General features: G+C 37.8%; 1 protein-coding gene across 3 annotated transcripts in view; it reads right to left on the reverse strand.

Moving 5' to 3' along the window:
- Positions 1–16,625: 16,625 nt before the first annotated feature.
- The window catches only part of ANGPT1 (angiopoietin 1), a 475,361-nt gene continuing 468,180 nt past the window's right edge, over positions 16,626–23,806 (reverse strand). For 2 of the 3 annotated variants that reach the window (XM_086336288.1, XM_086336291.1), the window contains one exon: positions 16,626–19,004. In XM_086336288.1, the coding sequence (XP_086192414.1) occupies positions 18,844–19,004 (161 nt within the window). In that variant the 3' untranslated portion in view covers positions 16,626–18,843. The remainder of the gene's footprint in view (positions 19,005–23,806) is intronic. The other variant, XR_015140625.1, reaches the window with a different exon arrangement.

The raw sequence follows: 23,806 nt of genomic DNA on the forward strand, positions 1-23,806 counted from the left end.
AGAGATACAGCTATAGCTCTCATTATTACAAAGCAAAAGAAACATGTATAATACCATGTATGAAACGAGTTGCCAGTCCAGGTTCGATGCACGATACTGGATGCTTGGGGCTGGTGCACTGGGACGACCCAGAGGGATGGTATGGGGAGGGAGGAGGGAGGGGAGTTCAGGATGGGGAACACATGTATACCTGTGGCGGATTCATTTCGATATTTGGCAAAACTAATACAATATTGTAAAGTTTAAAAATAAAATAAAATTAAAAAAAAAGAAAAAGAAAAGACTAAAATCTAAAAAAAAAAAAAGAAAAAACTGAGATAATTTTTAAGCATGCATTCAGATCACAATGCTTGCTACTCAAAACCCTCCACTGCTTCCTATAGCACCTGGAACAAAACCCGATTCCTCAAAATACACTGTGAAGATGACAGGACGCAGCTGCTGCCAACCTCTGCAATCCCATCGACCACTCCCAGACCTATTCCCTCCATACTGACCTTCTCTCTCCCAAGCACACCAAGCACATGCCTGCCTCTGCAGCGTTTCATTTGCTGTTTGCTCATCTAGAACACTCTGTACCCAGAGGTTTTGCCTAATTCGGTTCTTCACATTAAAGTCCCCTTCAAGTCTTCTTCTCACTATCATCTGACCACTTTCCCTGAAAAGGCCCCACCATCCCCTGCCCGTTCATGCTCACATCCTATCCTGCTTTATTTTCTTAATAGCATCTGTCATTATCCGAGACTATATCAGTGAATCATTTTTGTGTCACTTAAGTCTCCCTGAGAAAAAATATAACCTCAGTGATGCAGAGAATATGTTAATTGTGTTCCCAGTCTCCAGCTGTATGTACATAATGTCTTATTAATAAACATACAAACACAAAGCAAATTCTGCAGGAGGTGACTTCTAACTCCCCTTGCTCTCTCACAGTAGTGCTCGAATGTCTCCTTGTTTTAAAATTAAGGCAAAAGACAAAGAGAAAGCTTTGCCTCTTATCAACCGAATGTTTGTCTTCTAAGTCACTACTTCCTCTCTGAGTTTTGGACATGAGAATGTCCTCCACCTCCAGGGGAAACACTGGCCCCTGATAGTCATTGTTTATCTTCCATGACAACTTCCTAAAACTATTTTCCTATCTTGTTACTGGGATCTCCCAGCCTCACCTCCCCTACTACACCCTGGACTGGTCTTTGCAGTTGTTCTGCCTTGATTATGGTGAGATTTCCAAATACAATTTTGGGCAATCTGCTCTTTGCCCCAGCTCCACCAAAATGTTAAGATGATGCCTCCTTTTGTTAAGCCACAGATCAAAATTCCCTCAAACAGTCTCCACACACCTACCCAAATATATACTCAGCCTTCTTGTAACACTCGTGTAACTAATTCTGTTTTGGAATGTACATCTAATTGGTGCTGGTTTCCTGACAATCTTGTCTTTCTAGACCTGGTCTTCAATGCTCCTGACATGTTTGTTAGTTATATATCCTGCTCAGTGGTGCCTATTACCCTCCAGTTGAAGATGGCCCTTTCATTATCCTTGAGCTTTCCTTTCTTCTTGCTTGTTTGAGAGTTTCAGTTTTGCTTTCTGGGAACCAAACCCTAATTCCTAGTCACTGTTTTAGGGAAGGGAACTAAGAGCTTTCAAGCAAATAAGATCTGGGAAACTTGCCTTAGCATGCCAAAGACCTGGGATAGAAATGATGAACAACCTTTGTTAGGATCTGCAAGATGTTGCAATCAGCATTCAGGAATGCGACCTTAAAGTTTTAAAAAATAAAAATACTTGAATTAGTTCAGTTATTAATGTTCCATTCAATTATCTATCAGAGTGACCTGCATGATACTAGACGTCTGACTGTGATGTCCATTCCTTACGTGTTCATTCCTTGTGATAAAGTGGTTATTTTCTTTTTTGCTATCCATGGTGCCACTGCAGCTTTTTCCACACAGTGGGTGCTCCATAAATATGGGCTGGTTGGTCTCCTCATGATTGTAACTATGAACTACAAAAGCAGCTAAAACTGGATCTCTACATTGAATTAATTCCATTCAGCCTCTAGTTTAAGTCACACAGCAAATCCTTAAGGCAGAAATCATCTTTTTATTTAAGGCCAATAAACAGTGGTTAATAAATGGAGAAGTCTTAAATTTCAGGTATGTTTTTAGAGATTAAATCTAATAATATTATTAAGTGGAAGCAAAGGAATGTTGTTTGGTGGTAGTCTTTAAATATCCAAGAGAAGCACACATACCATGCCTCAGTAATGGTTTTGTGGTTTGCCTCTTGCTTCCTTAAATACAGGAAATGACACTGAGGACAGTACTATATATATATATTTAATGGTCAGAGTCTCCCTTTTAAGTTAAGCAGATATTTGTAACATTCTAAATCGATTTCAGGTATTTAGGGACACAGTTTTAAGAACTGTAATAAAATGAAATGAGTGTTACTGTTAAACACTGATACATGTATAATCGGTGTCATTTAAGAGTGAGTGAAATAAACCTTAGTAAGCTAAGCGAATCAGGCAGAATTTTCTCTTCTGAGAGAGTAAGACTATATATAACTTAATCAATATCTAATATTTCAGTTCTTTTTAGCTCCATAAGCAGCTATTTAGCATGTGCCATATGCTGAACTTGGATCCAGCTTTACAAATACGATTACAACTTTAGTCTCTAAATGAAGAGTTTGGGGTTTCCCAGGTGGCTCAGCAGGTAAAGAATCCACTTGCAATGCAAGAGACACCGGTTCAATCACTGGGTGGGGAAGACCCCCTGGAGGAGGGCATGGCAACCCACTCCAGTATTCTTGCCTAGAGAATTCCAAGGACAGAGGAGCCTGCCATAATGTCACAGAGTCAGACACGACTGAAGTGACTGAGCATGCACACATGCATAGGAAGTTTACAAGAGAGAAGAGGGATTTCAAAGTGGGTTCCCTATACCAGAGGCTTGTAGAACAGAACTTTGATCACAGGGAGAAATACTAAAATGTCTGCTTCTGTTTTAATTTTAAAAATTGTTTTAATCATAAAAAATAAATCAGTAAACTATTAAGTCTAAAGATTTTCAATGGAAAGAATTAAGACTTACTCATCACCCACATGGCCCCTGGTGACTCTCATATTTATATGAGGAATTTGGAGGAAAATCGTCAGAACATAAAAATAAATATCTATACATTTGCATGGGCTTCCCAGGTGGCTCAATGGTAAAGAACCTGCCTGCTAATGCAGGTTTGATCCCTAGGTTGGGAAGATTCCCTGGAAAAGGAAATGACAACCCAGTCCAATATTTTTGCCTGGAGAATCCCACGGACAGAGGGCCCTGATAGGCTACAAAGTCCAAGGGCAGTCCATAATCTTGCAAAAGATTCGGACATGTCTCAGTGACCGAACAACAACAATAAACCTTTGTACAATATAGACAATAGTAAGAAACACGAGACTTTACACAATTTTAGTAATTAAAAAATTCAATGTTTAAAAGATGTTTTGAGGTTTGTTACTTGATGACGAAAAACAGAAAGCCAGATACTTTTGGGGACATGTTTATTCTTCTCGTCATAACAAAAGACTAAAGGAATATACAGAAAATAATATAAAATATAATTATCTATTTAAATGCATGCCTTTGGTGTAAAATCACTGAAAAATGCCCAAGTTGATACAGATGAATGGACACGAGAATTAGGAAGAAGCCACCCACCTAGGTATTTGGCAGTGCTGATGGAGGAAGGCCCAAATGTTATTAGCATGTCTCAGCTGATGGCATTTTCTCACTTTGATTTCAATATGAATTGCATAAAGAACTGTTTATTTTTTTTATAAACCACCAAAGGAAAGATGTAGCAGAGATGACGCATTCTCAGCAGAAAATCATTTTCTTAATAAAAACAATGTTTTGTGGAAATAACTGTGAATTGTAACCACTGAGGAAGCAGCTGGTTTTCACTGAAATTCTGCAAAGGGATTCCAGGGATACATTGGAGAGAACATCATTTCCTGATTTCTTCATAGGTAAGCTATTTAGACAAAGGAGTACATAAATGTAGAAATGCAGGGAGTGCACAAACTCTTAAAGAGTATCTTCTATATAAACACAATGCATCTAAGATGCAGCAGGCTCTTTAAAATACTTTGTATCAAGATAGGCAGTAGTCATAAAAATCTTCTGTGTAAGTATGTTACAACTAGAAATGCAAAATACTTTAAAGGAAGTTGTAAATGCTGGCTTTAATGTACACACTTCATTTTATTGAAGTATAGTTGATTTATAATATTACATTACTTTCAAGTGTACAACATAGGGATTCAATATTTTTATAGATTGTACTCAATTTAAGGTTATTATAAATTATCGGCTGTATTCCCTGCACTATAAACTGTATCACTGTAGTTTATTTTCCACATGGTAGTCTGTACCTTTTAATCCTTTACTCTGTCTCATCCCACTCCCATGCCCTCTCCCCATGGGTAACCGCTAGTTTGCTCTTCACATCAGTGAGTCTGTTTCTGTTTTGTTATATTCATTCTTCTGTTTTCTTTTTTAGATTCCGCATATAAATGATAACATACTGTATTTGTCTTTCTATGTCTGACTTTATTTCTCTAAGCCTAATACTCTCCAGGTCCATCCATCTTATTACAAATGGCAAAACTTCGTTCTTTTTTATGGCTAAGTAATATTTCATTATATATAATATATCTAATGTTCCATTATATGTAAATTAATATTGTATGCATGTATATTATATCTATATCTATATCTATATATATATATATATCTATCTCCATTTGGCCATTGATGACACTTAAGTTGCTTTCATATCTTGGCTATTGTAGATAAATGCTGTTATGAACATGGACTGTATGTATCTTTTCAAATGTGTTTCACTTTATTCTAGATATATGCCCGGGAGAGGAACTGCTGGATCCTACAGTAGTTTTACTTTTAATTTCCTAAGGAATCTCCATAATGTTTCCCATAGTGGCTGCATCAATTTATCGGGTTGGCCAAAAGAAGCTCATTCAGTTTTTTTTACAGTAAGATGGTTCTAGTAGTGCATATTTGTCTTTAACTTCATTTAAAGTGATTTTCTTAGACTGTATTGTGAGAGTTATCATATCAGTGTGCATTTAAAAAAACTTATCAGAGTTGGTGAATTTTTGTGTAGCCATTTTCATATTGAAGATGAAAGAAAAAACTCTTCAGCATAATATGCTTTATTATTTCAAGAAAGCTAAAAATACAATGGAAAGGCACAAAAAATTTTGTTCAGTGTTTGGAGATGGTCCTGTAACTGACTGAATGTGTCAAAAGTGGTTTTTGAAGTTTCATGCTGATGATTTCTCTCTGGACAATGCTACAGAGTCGAGATGATCAGTTGAAATTGATAGTGATCAAACCCAGACATTAATTAAGAACAATCAATGTAATACCATGTGGGAGATAGCACACATACTCAAAATATCCAAATCAAGCACTGAAAATCATTTGCGCCAGCTTGGTTATGTTAGTCACTTTGATGTTTGGGTTCCACATAAGTTAAGTGAAGAAAACTTTCTTGACTGTGTTTCCACATGTGATTTTCTACTTAAACATAATGAAAACATTCCATTTTTTAAAACAAATTGTGACAGGTGATGAAAAATGGATACTGTACAATAATGTGGAAAGAAGAGATTGTGGGGCAAGTGAAATGAGCCACCACCAACCACACCAGAGGCCAGTCTTCATCCAAAGATGGTGATACTGTGTATACAGTGGGATTGGAAGGGAGTCCTCCATTGTGAACTCCTTCCAGAAAACCAAATGATTGATTTCAACAAATACTGCTTCCAATTAGACCAACTGAAAGCAGCACTCCACAAAAAGTGTCCAGAAGCAGTCAACAGAAAATGCATAATCTTCAATCAGGATAATACAAGACTGAATGTTTCTTTTATGACTGGGCAAAAACTATTACAGATTGACTAGGAAGTTCTGATTCATCCGCCACATTCATCAGACACTGCATCTTCAGATTTTCATTTATTTTGGTCTTTACAAAATTCTCATAATGGAAAAAAATTTCATTTCCATAGAAGACTGTAAAAGATACCTGGAACAGTTCTTTGCTCAAAAATACAACAGGTTTTGGGAAGACGGAATTAAGAAGTTGCCTGAAAAATGGCAGAAGGTAGTGAAACAAGACTGTGAATACATTATTCAATAAAGTTCTTGGTGAAAATGAAGAATGTGTCTTTTATTTTTGTTTAAACACTGATGGAAATTTTTGGTCAATTCAATACATTCCCACCAACAGTGGACTAGGGTTTCGTTTTCTCCATCCCCTCAACCATATTTATTATTTGCAGTATTTTTGATGATAGCCATTCTGACAGGTGTGATATGCTATCTCACTGAGGTTTTTATTTGCATTTCTCTGATGATTAGCGATGTTGAGCATCTTTTTATGTGTCTGTTGGCCATCTGTACGTCTTCTGTGGAAAAATGTTTGTTCGTATCCTCTGCCCATTTTTTAAATTTCTGTAAATTGATAGTTACATGTAGAGTTTTATAGGATTCAGGTTTGGTTTTTGGCAAGAATGCTTCATAAACAATGTGTGATTCAAATAGGAGTTATATAGTGTTTAGTTCATTGTTTTTATTAATGTCAATAACCATTGCTTTGGAGAAGGTGATGGTACCCCCACTCCAGCACTCTTGCCTGGAAAATCCCATGGACGGAGGAGCCTGGTGGGCTGCAGTCCATGGGGTCACTAAGAGTCGGACACAACTGAGCAACTTCCCTTTAACTTTTCACTTCATGCATTGGAGAAGGAAATGGCAACCCACTCCAGTGTTCTTGCCTGGAGAATCCCAGGGACGGTGAAGCCTGGTGGGCTGCCATCTATGGGGTTGCACAGAGTCGGACACGACTGAAGTGACTTAGCAGCAGCAGCAACCATTGCTTAGATCCACTAGCTCATCAGGGAACATAAAATGATGGCATTGTAATTCTATCATTCTAGGAAGAGAAATATTCCCATCAACTCTGAGGTATTATTTGTCCAGAAAAGGCAAAAAAAAAAAAAATCACAATTCTTTCCCTTCATTTATCACTTTTCAACATGAGGATTTCACTTCCTAGTATTGCCTGCAATCTCATATACATAATGTATATGTATAATGTATATGATATATCAGATGCATAATATGAGACATAATATACAAAGGCATGGGAAGGAAAGGACCAGATCAACAGAATACACTTAAAGTTCAATAAAACTGGAATATAGAGTGTAAAAAAGGGAGAGAAAATGGTGAAATTCTTTCATTAAATATTTATTTTGATGTACCACATTCTACATGGTTGAATTTTGTGCTAAATTTAAAGCATACAACAGTTAATTACCAGAGTCAAGTTAACAGAGTCTTTCTCTTGGGGAACTCATGATCTAGTAAGAAAGAAAGGCCATCACTAACAAGGAACTCTAATACTTTGTATCAGGTGCTCCTATACATTTTAAGATGGTATGGACTCACAGTCATGGGGATGTGGTGATGTGATCAAGGAAGATATAGTAATGTTTGAGCAAAATTTTAAGAATGTTTCAGAGATATTCAATAGCCCTGGATACAGGGTAGAAAACTGAAGGCATTCCTGACAGTGGGACCCAAATGCACAAAGATAGAGAACTTGGGTGGGGAAGACTTTCGTGTTTGAGGATTGTGATTTATTAACAGTCAGGCTACAATATATTGTGGGTCCAGCTCCCAACCCTTTAGCATCCCAGAGCTGATGGAAAAGATTGCCCTCGGGACAATGGGTGGCTCGGGGGTCACTGATGTGGAGTATGACTGGAGGTGTGGTTTCCATGACCTTGCCTCTCCATTACACTCTAGAACCTCCACACTGTGCTGGGATAGGGAAGTCGCAAGTAACTGAAGTGATTTCCTTGCTGATTTGAGGGGGAGTTAAAATTAAGCTGATTAAACCATATAATGTATTATATAATTATATTATCACAGTGTAAATTATTGTGGTCTTTCTTGCTTGTCTGAGCTTGTGAAATTGAGATTTATACTCACAACAGTGCTTAAATATCTCATTGATTCTGACAATGATACTGCACAGGAAAGGAAAAAAAGCAAGCAAAGACTGTTATTATTATCCATGTTTAAAATCTGAGGAAGTAATATCAGAGAGGGTAAGAGAATTTTCTGGGGTAAATATCCGTGCTAGGCTGGTGGCCTAGGTCTTCTGACACACATTGACCTGAGACGTAGATCTGTGGGCTTCCCAGGTGGTGCTGGTGGTAAAGACCCGGCCTGCCAATGCAGGAAGCATAAGGGACGTGGGCTGGACCCCTGAGTCAGGAAGATCCCCTAGAGAAGGGCACAGCAACCACTTCAGAATTCTCGCCTGGAGAATCCCACGGACAGAGGCCTGGCTGGCTACAGCCCATAGGGTCACAAAGAGTCAGACACGATCGAAGCGACTTAGCATTCATGTATGAGATGTTTATCCGCAGAGATACATTCTCTGTTGAAGATTGTTTCTTGAGACATTAACTACATATGTAATACATGACAATGTTTTCTTGAATATGCACCATTTCTAAAACACTAGATCTATTTCCTGATAAACAGAGCATTATTATATACTTTGTTTCTCATCTATGTTGTTGTTGTTGTTTAGTTGCTAAGATGTATCTTACTCTGTGGCCCCATGGATTGTAGCCCACTAGGCTCCTCTGTCCACAGGAATGTTCTGCACAAGAATGCTGGAGTGGGTTGCCATTTCCTTTTCCTCTCCAGGGGTTCCTCCCATCTCAGGGATGGAACCGGCATCTCCTACATTGGTGGGCAGATTTATTTACCATTGTACCACCCAGTAAGCCCCTTCTCATCTATGGGAGGCAGAATTCTTTGCTGGTCTCCAAAATTCTTTACCTCATATTGCACTTGCCCAGTATAATGCCCAGGACTGTGAAGGTAATGGATTTCACTCCTGTCTCTAATGTCTAGACCCCAATTTACAGGGTTCATATGATTAGGTTAAGCCCATATAATCAAATTGTGGTGTTAGAGAGGACTCTTGAGAGTCACTTGGACTGCAAGGAGATCAAACCAGTCAATCCTAAAGGAAATCAACCCTGAATATTCATTGGAAGAACTGATGCTGACACTCCAATACTTTGGCCACCTGATGTGAAAAGCCGACTCATTGGAAAAGACCGTTACACTGGGAAAGACTGAGGGCAGGAGGAGAAGGGGGCAACAGGGGATGAGATGATTGCATGGCATCATTGACTCAATGGACATGAGTTTGAGCAAACTCTGGGAGATAGTGAAGGACAGAGAAGCCTGGCGTGCTGCAGTCCATAGAGTTGCAAAGAGTTGGACACGACTGAGTGACTGAACAACAACAACGATATACAGTCTTCCCTGAGAGTGGCCGAGAGCCAAGTATGGCCACCGGCTCACCTCCAGCAGGAAGGAGACTCCAGTTCTACAACCTCAAGAGCTTCATTCTGTCAACAGAGTGCTTAGACGGATCCTAAGCTCCAGATGAGTGTGCAGCTTGCTGAGGCCTTGATTTTGACCTTGTGAGACACTGAGCAGAAAGCTCAGCGCAATAATACAAAAGGACCTGACAGTTTGAAATAAATATTTTTGGTAAAATGTTTCTTGTAGAAAATAAATAAGGTTTGCATGTTGGAAAACAATGAAACATACTGAGATGTTTTAAGCCAAATACATTTCTCACTGAAATAATAATATGGGAAATCAGATTGTATTTAATCACTTTTATAAACATGGCAGACTGCGTTATAAGGTTGATAGCACTAACAATGCTCTGGGTCTATATAATCAGGGAGGAATGAAGTTGGAGCAGTAGAAATGTGGCCGGGAAATGACGCTGGGGCAGTGAGAGGTGTGCCAATAGAGAAGAGGTGAAGAATAGTATAAAACTGAGAAGCAGGCCATTGGCTTGGCTCTCAGTGAATGTAACCAGTACATACAGGATGCATTTAACTCAGGGGCCACCCTAAAGAGTCTGATGATTCCTTTAATCTGGAACAGTCCACGGTTACCGTGGCAGCAACATGTTCTCATGAGGAAACCCGTAGGACTTAACTGCTCAAAACCGTATCAGTCTAGGTTCACCTCCCCCTTGGAGACGTCCCAGTCTCCAGGGCCACCCCTGAAATTGCCTTGGGGATGGTCACTTTTAACTTTTCTACTCTAGCACAGAGTGGGCACAAATCCTTCTCTCAACTATCCATGGTATGTTTTACTCTAGTCTGGCATATTTAGCAAAACTTTATAAAGGGAAGTACAGTGGCAACATATAAAATACAACTTACAACTGGTTATTTAGATGGATGCTTTCAGAGACCACCAGCTCCATCTGTCCTTATAAAGGCTCCTCTGTGACTGTTCTCATTCTCAACTGGTCTTTACATTATTGAAGGCATCTCTGTTTCTCATTAATTAACCATGCACCTGATACACACAGACTTCTCCTGATGTGGGTTCTGCCTGAAGTAGAGCATGAGAAAAAGATTTGAGGGCAAGTAACTCATCTGAGAGGTGATTGCAGGGACATGGGTAAAGGGTTGGAGATAAGACAGGTAGGAAAATAACACAACAAAATAGTGTGCTATCGAGTTAGTTGCCAGTGTGAGCAACGGGAACTCATTTCTGCTGAGAGATTTGGGATACAGTGTAGAATTCATCCCAGAGTTGCCTTGATCAAGGGGAAAAGAAGGGCTACAGACGTTTGTCATCTGCTAAAAATTGTTTATTGAGACATTCACCATTCAGCACTTCTAGGTCACCTTGTGTGGGAGCTGGGCACAGCCTCCTGGTCAGAAAAACCAAACCCAAACCAAAACAAGTGAACAAACAAAAGCCCAACGGCAACCTAAAACACCCTGTGACTCTTGATAGAGAATCACAGGTTGCAAGATTTCTCAGTTAACAGCCTTTCCTATGGGGACAAAGTGCCACAGGGCACCAATAATGTTAGAATTCTCAGTTTTGAGGTCCAGAGACTGTCAGTGAATACACTTTTACTGATCTCAGTCTGCATACCAGGCACCTTTTCCAAGTGGCTCAACCTCACTCTTAATCTACAAACTCACAAAAGCAATAATATATTCCAGAAGATACAATTGTTGTTGAGTCACTAAGTTGTGTCTGGCTCTTTTGCAACCCCATGGACTGTATCCTCTGTCCACAGAATTTCGCAGGCAAGAATACTAATGTGAAAGTGTTAGTTGCTCAGTCGTATCTGACTCTTTTTGAACCCATGGACTAGCCTACCAAGCTCCTCTGTCCACGGAATTTACCAGGAAAGAATACTGGAGTGGGTAGTCATTCCTTTCTCCAGGTGTCTTCCTGACCCAGGAATTGAACCTAGGTCTCCTGCACTGAAGCCAGATTCTTTATTGTCTGAACCACCAGGGATACCTACAATACTAGAGAGGGTTGCCATTTCCTTCTCCAGGGGATTTTTCCAACCCAGGGTTCAAGCCTGCCTCTCCTACATTGTCAGGAGGATTCTTTACTGCTGAGCCACTACAGCAGAGGCTTTTGTGGGTTTTTGGTACAATAATGGAAATTCCCACATCTCCTTTTCCTCGTTCCACTGCCCCTAGAAATGCTGTCATCTGTGCTTTGGCTGTCCCCTCCTTGGCTGAGGTTCAGATCAGTGTTGTCACTCTCTGAGTACTAGACTCGTTGTGCGTCTTACTAGTTTGGACATAGGCAGCTCAAGTATTATCAGATGTTTTTGTTATGCTAGGATCCATGGTTTGTTTCTTGTTGTTCCTTACACTCTAAACAAAACATGTCTAATTCAGAAAGAAATGCAACCCACATGATTCTCATTAGTATATAAATAATCTGATGTTCTTTGATGTTTGGAGAAATTGTCTTTATAATCTTTTTGTTGAAAGCAGAAAGGCATTTTTCTTACAGTATAACCTCTCAAGAAAAAAAAATTACAGATCATTTTGAATTCCTGCAGTTTTCATTCACGTGTCATGGGTCTATCCATTCCTCCACCTACTCAGCCCCAATTAACCCAATTTACTTACCATCTAAGCTGTCTTTGCATTATACTGGTTCCTGGAAACACAATGTAAAATGAGACACGGAATAAGAACTCTGGTTATAATCTGGAACAGAAAAAGTGTAAATCATCTGACACTTAATGGAGATTCAAGAATGTTCTAGACACAATGTTAGGTTCTGGTAACAACAACAACAAAAACTAATTAAATTCCATCCCTGACCCCAAATGCTCATTATCTGGACACAGAACAAGTATATTCATAGCTGACTGGAGCACAAGTCAAACTGAAAATTCATTAACGTAAGTAGAAATAAAATGCCATGGGAACACAGAAGAAGGGTGAGAAATTTAGTCTGGGGGAGTGTGGGTGGGCTTTAAAGAGGAGACAGTGAGCTTTAGGAGAGGCTTTTTATTTCACTATCTTCACACATATGAAATCACTGGGAAAAGTAGATTAGTCTGTTCACACTCATGATTTCCAATCTTAATTAAATCGTTAGAAAGTGTTAGTTGTTCAGTCGTGTCAGACTTTTGTAACACCATGTATGTGGTCCGCCAGGCTCCTCTGTCCATGGGATTCTCCAGGCAAGAATACTGGAGTGGGTTGCCATTCCCTTCTCCAGGGATCTTCCCAACCCAGGGATCGAACCCAGCTCTCCTGCATTGCAGGAGCTGCCCTTTGAGCCACCAGAAGTACTTGATAAAGTTGTGACTCCTTTAGATATTTACTTCACCCATTATGTTAAGTGGTCATGTCAAACCTATTTTCAAACACTGTTTGATTGAACTGCCCACACTCTTACAAATATGCTCCCTTTCTTCCACTTCCTCTAGGAAACAGAGACCATTAATTGGCTGTGCCTCCTATAGCATTTCATTCTCTCCTAGTCTCTTCAGAGAGACATTTCTCCTCCTATTAAAAGTAAACCTCCTCTCCCTCCCTCAGTCATGCTCAGCCACCTCAGAACACTTGTTCCATCTAAGGACCTTTCTGTTCCTCCTTTCAGCCTCGGTTCCTTGAAAGGCTCATCTTCCTTAGTCTGCGTGTACACTCACACACCTGTCATCCTAAAAAAGAATCCTAAAAGCCACTCCTGTCCCTTTAGTTCCCTCCCAAACTCCTTTCATTCTCAGCCTTCTTTTTGAAAGTCTAATCTAAACCAATGGGTTTTTCAGGTGGCTCAGTGGTAAAGAATCAGTCTGCCAAGCAGGAGACCTGGGTTCAATCCCTGGGTTGAGAAGATCGCCTGGAGAAGGAAATGGCAACCCACTCTAGTATTCTTGCTTGAGAAATCCCATGGACAGGCATCTTCAGTTATTGATGCAATCTACTCACCTGACTTCTATAACTCCATTCCCTCACGATGATTTTTCTCTAGTTTATCCAGCTGTAATTTCACATCTCCTTTTTGAATTAGTGTCATTTATCTGCTCCTTAAAATTATGCTTGATCAGATATTTAAGTGAGATCTATTTCACTACATATGCTTTTGAAATAATCTTGTCTAATAATTTTAATTTCTGCCTAAATAATCTAGAGTCCAATATCATCCACGTTGGTCCTGCTTGAGCTCAGACTCATTATATTCCATTGGCAAGCTTGAATCACTAGCATCTCTAATTCAACATGTAAAACTGAACTCATTATCCACTCCCCGAAACCTGTGTTCCTTATTTTGGATATTTGCACCATCTTCTCTCTAATTAGCCAAGACAAAAATCTGGAATGACCTTGATCCTTCCCACCTTCCATCTAATCATGGAATTATTTGAATTTTTCCCCTTAAATCCTCTCAAAATTTAGCTTATCCAGTCCATTCATGTTATGCTGCTGTATATATCAGGTCCTCATTCTAACAGATTGTATCATTTGTCCTCAATGATCCAAACTTTTCCAGTTTTACCTCCTTCCAACGCATTCACTAATTGCAGGAAGTACAGTCCTTCTAAAGTGTACAAAGAACAAAGCTCAGACACAATCTTCTATAAAACGTATTGTGTAAATTGAGGGATGCCTGTGTGTTTCCTTAAATTTTAAAAACACGTACATATATATTTACTATTGAGTAGTAGTTACTCACTTTTTTCCTTATACATTATTATTATTATACTCTACACAGAACATAACCTTCAGCACATTATCCCAGCATTCTTGTTGCAGTTTAAAAAAACAATAATTTTATTAATATAAACTTCCTTGTACTTCTCATTAATGTAACTTGCTTATTTTTCTGATTGTAAATTTCCTTATGCTTTAATCACCTTTACCCTTAATACCTTCTTAATGCTTCATTTGGATGCTAAGTAGCTGCTCACTGTTTTTGTTAAAAATATTTCACATTCTGCTCATTAAGCCTATAACATGATTTCCTAAAGGGAGTGCTATATAATTACAATCCAAAAACTCATTATGAATATTTTTGTTATACCTTTCCCCAATGGAAACATTCAAGTTAATTTAGAGCCTTAATAATTTTCTTCTGTAAACTTTTATATTACTGTTTTGATGTTTAGACACTGTATTAAAGTGCACACGTATTCTTATTTTCTTTTAAGTCCATTTTAAGCTTACAATGTTTTAGCACCTTTTTATTGTCAATTCTGATTCTTTATAACATACGTAGGAAGTATACATTTATTTTCAAATTAGCTTATATAAGAGGAACTTAGGTAAGGTAGTCCTGGTTTTGTGGCAAAAATAGCTGAAAATGGTACCCACCTTTATGCCCTTTTCCCTTTATACGAAACTCAGATATTCAAAATGCATCCTATTATTCCACACCAAGTTCCGAGAATTTATTGTCAATTGTCATATAATAATTCAGCGTTTAACAATTGACAGGACATCCTAAAGCAGAGAAAATAAAGGCAAAACCAAACAAATGGGACCTAATTAAACTTAAACATTTAAGTTAATTAAACTTGCTTGCACAGCATAGCAAACCATCAACAAAGCAAAAAGACAACCTACTGAATGGGAGAAAATATTTGCAAATGATTTGACTCATGAGGGGTTAATATCCAACATATATAAACGGCTTGTACGACTCAACATCAAAAAACAAATGAGCATCCCAATTAAAAAAGGCAGAACTGAATAGACATTCTTCCAAACAGCAAAGGCAAATGACCAACAGGCACATTAAAACATCGTCAACACTGCTAACCATCAGGGAAATGCAAACCAAAACCACAATGAGGTATCACCTCACACCTATCAGAATGGCTATCATCAAAAAGAACACACATAATAAGTGTTGGCCAGGATGTGGAAAAAAGAGAACCCTTCTACCCTTTGGTACAGTGGAGCCTTCTCAGAAAACTAAAATTACAACTAACATCTGGCCTAGCAATTCTGCCCCTGGGTATATATCCCCCAAAGAAAAAAACCCGCTAATTTGAAAAGATACATGCAACCCAATGTTCAAAGCATTATTTATAATTCTTAAGGCATGGAAACAACCTAAGTGTCCATCAACAGATGAATGGATAAAGAAGATGGGCTATACATACACACACACACACACAATGGAATGTTGTTGTTGTTTAGTTGCAAGTCATATCTGACACATCTGACCTCATGGATTGTAGGCCACCAGGCTCCTCTGTCCATGGGATTTCCCAGGCAAGAATACTGGAGTGAGTTGCCATTTCCTGCTCCAGGGCATCTTCCCAAAGCCAGGGATTGAACCCACATCTCCTGCATTGGCAGGTAGAATCTTTACCACTTAGCCACCCGGGAAGCCCATACAATGGAATACTACTCAGTTATAAAAAAAGAAGGAAATGTTGCCATTTGCAGCAACATGGACAGACATAGGGCAATATGCTAAGTGGAGTAAGCCAGAGAAAGACAAACACTGTATACTATCACTTACATGTAGAATCTAAAAAGCACAGCAAACTAGTGAATCAAATAAAAAAGAAGCAGACTCACAGATATAGAGAAAAAACTACTGGTTACCACTGTGGAGAGGAAAGGGGGGAGGGGCAATAGAGAAGTAGGGTTAAAAAAAAGGCTGTTATGGGATTGTATTAAATCATATGTGTGAAACTTTTGCAAATATAGAACACTATAGAATTTGAAGAATTTTTCAATAAAAAAAGAACATAAGAAATAAAAAAAGATGATTATTGACAGGACATAACAATTATAGTAGAGACGTGGGACTCAGACCCGTTGCTTTGATCTAATGTTCTAATGCAGCTAAGCTTTCTTATCATATCCAAGACTGAAAGATTTTCAAAGATTGAGACTTTAGCACATTTGGTAATTTTTTTCATAGAACCCATACTTCCATATATCTCTAATTTTAAAACTTGTAAAATATTTAAAATGAGTAGTTGCACAAATATGTTACTTTCAATTTTATTTAAATCAAATAAAGCTGCCATTGATGTGCAGAAATTGGCATAGAAACTACATGAGTTTAATTCATATAAAAATTGAAAGACAAAATCCTATTACCTAATTGTCTTATCCTGAATAATTAAATGCAAAGGATATACATGTTAAATGGCCACAGTGCACATAATGGAGTCATAAAACATTTTATACTGCTTTATTATAAATAATTGGAACTATTTCATTTTTTAAACCCAGATAACAAAACAGTAAATATCATGCTTTTTCCCATTATTTCCTTTTATTTTTGTATTATGAATTGGAAAACGTATTACTTTTCAAAAGAATGGTAAGTAAAAAATCTCTAGGAACACAAAAACAAAACACTCACTTTCATTCACTTAAATGAAAACATCAAGGAGGTTTTCAGAGGAAGCAGCTAAACAGTGCTATGAAAGAGTCGACAAGAACAGAAAAGCTGCGGAATACCTGCAAACATCAATTTTAAGCAGAACAGGTTTGTATACACAGGTAAAAGTATAAACGTTTGATGGTAAACTTTGAAAAAATAACTTCTGAAAAATGTGAGTAGCTTTATTCTCTCAAATGGAGGAAACCCACAAAGGCACAAGAGATCAAGTCACCAGGCCTAAAACTGGTCTTAGTGCCCGATAAAAACTTTTACTTTTTTTAAGAAAGGAAACTCAAAGTGGATTTCAACTTTCTTATGAGTATACCTTATGTTTTGATAAAAACTGTTCACGCTTGTAGCCTTGAGCACTTAGAGGCAGAAAGCACTTCTTGACAAAATACTGTAGTAACTTCAAATTGCCATAAATATCTGTGTCCAAAATTGACTTAAAATCAGTTAAGCCATAGAAATATTTTCATTGTGATTTACAGTAACTAGTAATTAGAATTTTCTTAGTCAAGTGACTATGATTAATTTTCTCTTTTGTTCATGTGTTTTAACATATAATACAAAGTTTGCCAATTTTTTTCCTGTAATGGTAATGTCTTAAAATCAGAAATTGCCTAACAAAACAGAGCCCAAGGTAGAAAAATATGAAGAAATAGTATATTTCATAAAGTTGTATAGTAGTTTTTTGAAAATGTGCTTATTTGCATCAATTGAGGGCAATGTTGCATATTCCAGAATAAACAGCTATTAGGTTTACTGTAGATATAAACATGCTATGTACAATGATATTTATAATTCTTCTTTCACTTTTCATAGACTTCAAAGTGTATCTTTTATAGAAACTGGAACAGAGTGAATCTGGAAAGCAAGTTTCAGTTAATTAGTAAAAATTAAATTAGCATGAAATAACAGGGTGAAGGATTGAAGATAATTATTTTAAAAATAATAAAGTTACACTTAAGTGGACACATGCAAGAAGATACTGTAAAATGACCTGTTCCAGTTTACTTGGTTTTATTTCAACTTATTACACTCTAAAATACTGCTTTCATGTATAATATCAAAAGAAATATTAAATGCATGTATATTATTTTAAGGGCTTGATGATATATTTCACATTCTTTAAACTTTACTCAGGCTATAAATATATTTATATATCAGTCAGTTTTTAAAATAAATGAAAACTGTAGCATGAGGGGAAGGATAAATTTTCATCTCATATGTCCAATAGTTGATTATGTCCATCTTTTCTGAAAACTGTATCAAAAAATCAAAGAATAACGGAGTGTGTTTCTACTTCACACTGCTATTCTTCATGCACTACAATTCTTTATAGTTTACCAAAATGGAATTTACATTTGAAGATGGGTTAACTGATATCAACTAGCAAGTATGATTTAGGAATTAGACTTCTGAAATCCATTTCACTAACTCAGAGGGCAATGCTGTTCTTCCTGAACTTTTATTAAAATTGTGCAACAGTACAAACTTATTAGGTTTGCATAGAAATAACACCATTTCACTGGTGTAATATATCTTTTCCAAAGGATTATGGCAAGCCAGATTTTATTATTCATGTATACTCTTTTTGTTGTTGTTCATTTTCTTCTTCTTCTCTCTCTCTCTTTTTTCTTTTTCTTTTTTTGGTTTTACATGAAATAAACCATATTTATCATCTGGCTACCATAGTTCCAAAATAAGATCCAGTAGTAGTTTGAAGCACAGTGAGCTTAACAGTTTCTTCCCTTTTAAAAGCATGACAGTGAATGGCAGTCTATAGTCAAGCCGTATGAACACAATCATCCCAAGTAGAGACTCTGTGAACTCAAAAGGTTCCAAATTCACAGTCAAGGACCTTGGTGACTTCACATAACTGCTACTTGTTGCTAGAAGGGAGACCATATGTTTGCTTCAGAAATTTTCAAGCAGTTTCTCATCTGGTGGCTTCTCCAGATTTCTTGGTGGCTTTTATAATTGCTCTTGACTGACATTATGCCTTCAAAAGTCCAAAGGTCGAATCATCATAGTTGTGGAACGTAAGGAGTAACTGGGCCCTTTGAAATAATGCCATTTTATTCCATTCAGTTTTCCATGGTTCTGTCCCGCTGTATAAAACATTCCATTTAGATTGGATGGGCCACAGGCATCAAACCACCAGCCTGAAAAATTAGTTAATAATGAAAGAGAAGGAGAAGAAACAATTACATAAGTAAATTGAACATTTGGAAATTCATGCCACTTACTGAGGGGAAACATTCATACTTACGATTATTTGCAAATCAGAGGTATTCAAAAAATATCTTCCTGGTAGTGAAATTGTTTTAAATAGCATCCAACAGACAGTGTAATCAGAAAGAGGAATGCTCTCATGAAAATCAGCTTTCAGTGTCACTCCATTGGGACTCATTTCCCAATGTAATGATGGGAAGCATTTGGGTTTCAAGATACGATCTAGTCAGGCCTGGATTTGTACAAAGGGTAAGTAAAATGAAACCCTTCAGAGGCATTCCACCTGAAGCCTGTTATTGGAAATAGAGCAATTAATTATTAGCAATGAAGTTCAGAAGCTTGGACAGCTAACATCTAAACAGAAAGAAATGTCCTCCATGTAGCTCATAATTTTGCCTACTGGCCCTTAGCTGCTTCTGAAATTAACTGGATAGCAGAAAATAACTATGAATTTGGATGGCTATACCCTCTCTGCAGTTTATAGCAATATGCGAAGCATTCATTCAGAGTAACCACATAGTTCCTATAGAGCAGCATGTTTTCCTGTGATTGTCAAAGTTCTTTCTAAACTTAGTAAAAAGAAAAATGATGAGTAACATATAGATCCTGTGCTCACATAGCTCTCTGCAAGGATAACTCAGTACTTTATTTTTTAAATGAATTAAGTTCTTAGCTTTTAGATAAAACATAGTACTTTTCCCCCTCTCTCCTAAAGCAATACTACTAAAATCTTTAGGGAGAGATTTATGCCAGAGACATTCTGGCATATTTGTATTTGGATACAGTTGACCTCCCTTTGATTACAGAGTTATACCTAAGGGACTAATAGCTAAAGAAAGAGAAAGCTGTACAGCTGATGTTTAACTGTAACATGAGCATCATCTTGCAGAAACTTTAGAAAAAGTTAAATGGAGAAAAACTAGTTCTCATTTTTCAATTTTGGAGGGTGAATACAGCTGGGTTGTGTTTATAAAGTCATACTAGAGGCCTAACAAGCTATATTAATCACTAACTCATACTAGGAAAAAGTAAGGTATGTCAACGAATTTGGAAAGACACTGTATTTAATGTTTTAGCAACTGTATGCAAACAACATAGATGTTAATGTAGTCAAAACACGGGGGACAAGAAGTTCTTATTTGGCAAGGAAGGAGGAAACTGTAAAATTCCACCTTTTTCTTCTTAGGATTAATTCCTTTAAAATTTTTTGGTAAGTACAACCAGTAAAACTATGCTATTTATATTAAAAAAAGGCATTCTAATAGTAGGGAATTTATTTACCCGTAAGACTCTTAAAGGACAAAATGAAACTCTACTTGATTGCTTCAGTATTGTAACTTTCTCCTCCTTTTCTATGACCTTCTTGAGGCACTCTTCCATCACGTTAACGAGCCTTTCATAGTCTTTCAAATATCCACCACAGTCTCTAAAGCAAGCACAGTTACTCGATTGTTGAGGACCACTACGAATCATAAAAGGATCCTCCAAGTTACAGTAAGATACTCAGGGCAGAAGTGTGCGGATTTGTTTGGTTTATAGAAAGTCATAAGAGTTCTGGAAGAGTGTGGGAAGGCAGACGTCTGTTGGAACATAGCCTGGCAATGAAGGGCACAGACTGAAGAATGCATTCATTGGGAAACTACAATGAACTTCCGAAAGAGACAAGAAAAAGTAGGGACACATGAGGGAATAGGATAAACTGATTTTATGTATCTTTCCTAACGAGTAAAGTGGGAAAATGTTCCAGGTAAGAAGAAAGGCATTTTGGAGACACTGAAAGGAGACCAGTATGGATAGGTCAAAGTTAATAAGAGCAACAGTAGCCTGAAGCTGTGAGGGTCTGAAGATCGAATCACATAGTCTTTTATTCATTATCCCTGGTTGCTCAGTGGTAATGAATCAGCCTGCAATGCAGGAGACATGGGTTTGATGCCTGGTTAGGGAAGATCCTCTGGAGAAGCAAATAGCAACCTACTCTAGTATTCTTGCCTAGGAAATCCCCTGGACAGAGGAGTCTGGCAGGCTACAGTCCACGGGGTTGCAAAAGAGTCAGACATGACTTAGCAATTAGACAACAGCAACAACAAATGTAAAGGCATGGTTTATATTCCATATTCTTAGTGCCACACCTAACAGAGTGTGCTTAGCAGATGACTGGCAAGCGCCTACAGGCTTATTGACAGACTGTTTCTTCTTTTAAAGCCTCTATGGTCTGAATTAGTCCAGTTTATTTTTTTTAAAGCTATATTTGATAGATACCTGTATATATAACATCCGAGTTTATTGTATTCATTTTTTATTTCTTTATTCATTCAATTTATAATCCTCATGAAGTGTTGTCATACAACACTCAACAGGACAGATGTGGTCCTTACTCTTATGGAGCTTACTCCTAATGTGACAAACAGGCAAAAAAAAATGTAGCAAATAAATAAAATACGTACAAATCATTAGGAAATGATGATGGAAAAAGGAAGAAGAAGAGGATGAGGGGAGGAAGAAACAGAGAAGAGGAGAGGGGAGTTAGAATCAGGGAGCTATGAAGGAGAATAACAGGAGACCTATTTGTCTTTTCATGTTCATCGAAGAAGTTGATATTTCATGAAACTTGACAGATGAGAAGACTGCAAAGTGAAGATGGGGAAAGACTTTACTAAGCAAAGCATAGCACATGCCAATGCCATGAAGCTGAAAGAGAGTTTGGTGTTTAGGGACTAAAAGAACTTCAGTGTAGTTGGTGGTATCCAGTGGCCAAGGGAAAGACTTGCAGGAAATTAAGGTGGAAAAATGGCAATCTTGGTGGAAATTAAAACAATGTGGAAAATCTTATAGTTTATCCAATCTACTTGTTTATCATCAGGTGAACAAGTAGAACATTCTCTAGGAATGGGAACCAATATTTTACCAGGGGAACCACATCTGCCAGGTTAAATGTTTAATTAAATATTATTTAGAGCCCTTGATCTCTAACTGTGGTCTACCAAAGCCACTCTGAGCACATGTTGATGAAGGGGAATCAGTTCAACAAATACTAACCAATGGACAGATATAGGGGTCAGAGTTGAGTAAAACAAAATTCCTGACTTCAAGGAGTACACAATTTTGTGTAAGAGAGAAACAAACTGTTAAATGAGAAGATAGCTATTTAACAGAGATAAGGAAAATCTTGGGAACAGAGGCAGAATGTCCTGTTTGTGGGTCTGTAAGGTTCACTCATCACTTGATCTGGATCCTGAAGGATGGGTGGGAGTTCACAGGGTAGAAAGAGATTATCTAAAGACAGTACGTACTCTGGCAGAGCAGGAGAGAGTGCCTGCCAGCAGCATGGCTTGGCTGCAATGCCAGTGGGTAAGGGGTTGGAGAACACAGGGCTGGCAAAATAAACAGGAACAAGAACATGGAGGGTTTTATTGTATGCTTAAAAATGCTCTTGTGGGCAATGGGGAGCCTAAGCACCAGACCAGAAATTAGAAGACCCTGACTTTGATGCTGACTTCACCAGTTAATAACTAAGGGATCTTAGGCAATAGTAAATGTAACATTTGATATCTGAACAGTTACTATGTATCGGGACTCTGCTAAAATATTTATACGCATTTTCTCAGTTCATTCCACACAACCCTATGTGGTGTGGCAAGTACTAAAATGAAGACCCTGATGCTCAGACAATTTAAGGAACTTTTCCAATGTCGCATAGTCACTTACCTCCTCATTCCTAAGATGTGGATCATAAATATCTAATCAACCATTTTCACAGCACAGGTGCAGAGATCATATAAGATGGCACACTATTAAAGCCTCTAAAAGCCTATCTAAAGGTTCTTTTGTAAGTTATTTAGGAAGCAGGCATAAACTTTAGAGCAGGAATAAAAAGAATCAGATCTTATGGGATCATCACAATCATTTCATAATGAAGACCAAGTCATCAGTGCCAACATATTTACTTATTTGCTTGCTAGGGTTAATTAGAGAAATATGAAAATAATTTGGATTCAAATGAGTACAGTTGTTCAGTGTTCGTGTTGTAAAGATATGGCATTTAACTACCTAATATGGGTTTTATGGGCTTATGTAGGGTTTAGGAGGTATAGAATCTGCATGTAATGGAGAGGCAGATATACAGGATAGACTTGTGGACACAGTGGGGGAAGGAGAACGTGGGATGAATTGAGAGAATAGCTTGGAAACATATACATTACCATATGTAAAATAGATAGCAAATGAGAATTTGCTCTGTGACCAAGGGAGCTCAACCCAGTACTCTGGGACAACCTAGAGGGGTGGGGTGGGGTGGGATGGAGCGGGAGATAGAAGCGGGGTTCAGGAGGGAGGGGACATTTGTATACCTATGGCTGATTCACGTTGATGTATGGCAGAAACCAACACAATACTGTAAAGCAATTATCCTCCAATAAAAAAAAATCAGACTGCAGAAAATAAAATGAAAGGGCAATTATTACTCATGACAATTTCAGTTGTAGTGTCAGTGTTCTTCCCGGGGACGGGGGAGCCTGGTGGGCTGCCGTCTACGGGGTCGCACAGAGTCGGACATGACTGAAGCGACTTAGCAGCAGCAGCAGTCCTTTATAAAATACTCTGAACTTTCAGTTCGCAAAACTAGTTATCTGTATGCAAGTAAGTATTTCCTGTTTTTTCTGACAAGGAACAACAAGGAATTTCTTTGTATCAAATATTTAAGTTTGCCCACTTTCTACCGCTCTTTGAAAAAATT

Source organism: Bos grunniens, chromosome 14 (genome assembly GCF_055505025.1).
Source record: "Bos grunniens cultivar Pamir isolate PY7600 chromosome 14, Bosgru_T2T1.0, whole genome shotgun sequence".
Taxonomy (NCBI): domain Eukaryota; kingdom Metazoa; phylum Chordata; class Mammalia; order Artiodactyla; family Bovidae; genus Bos; species Bos grunniens.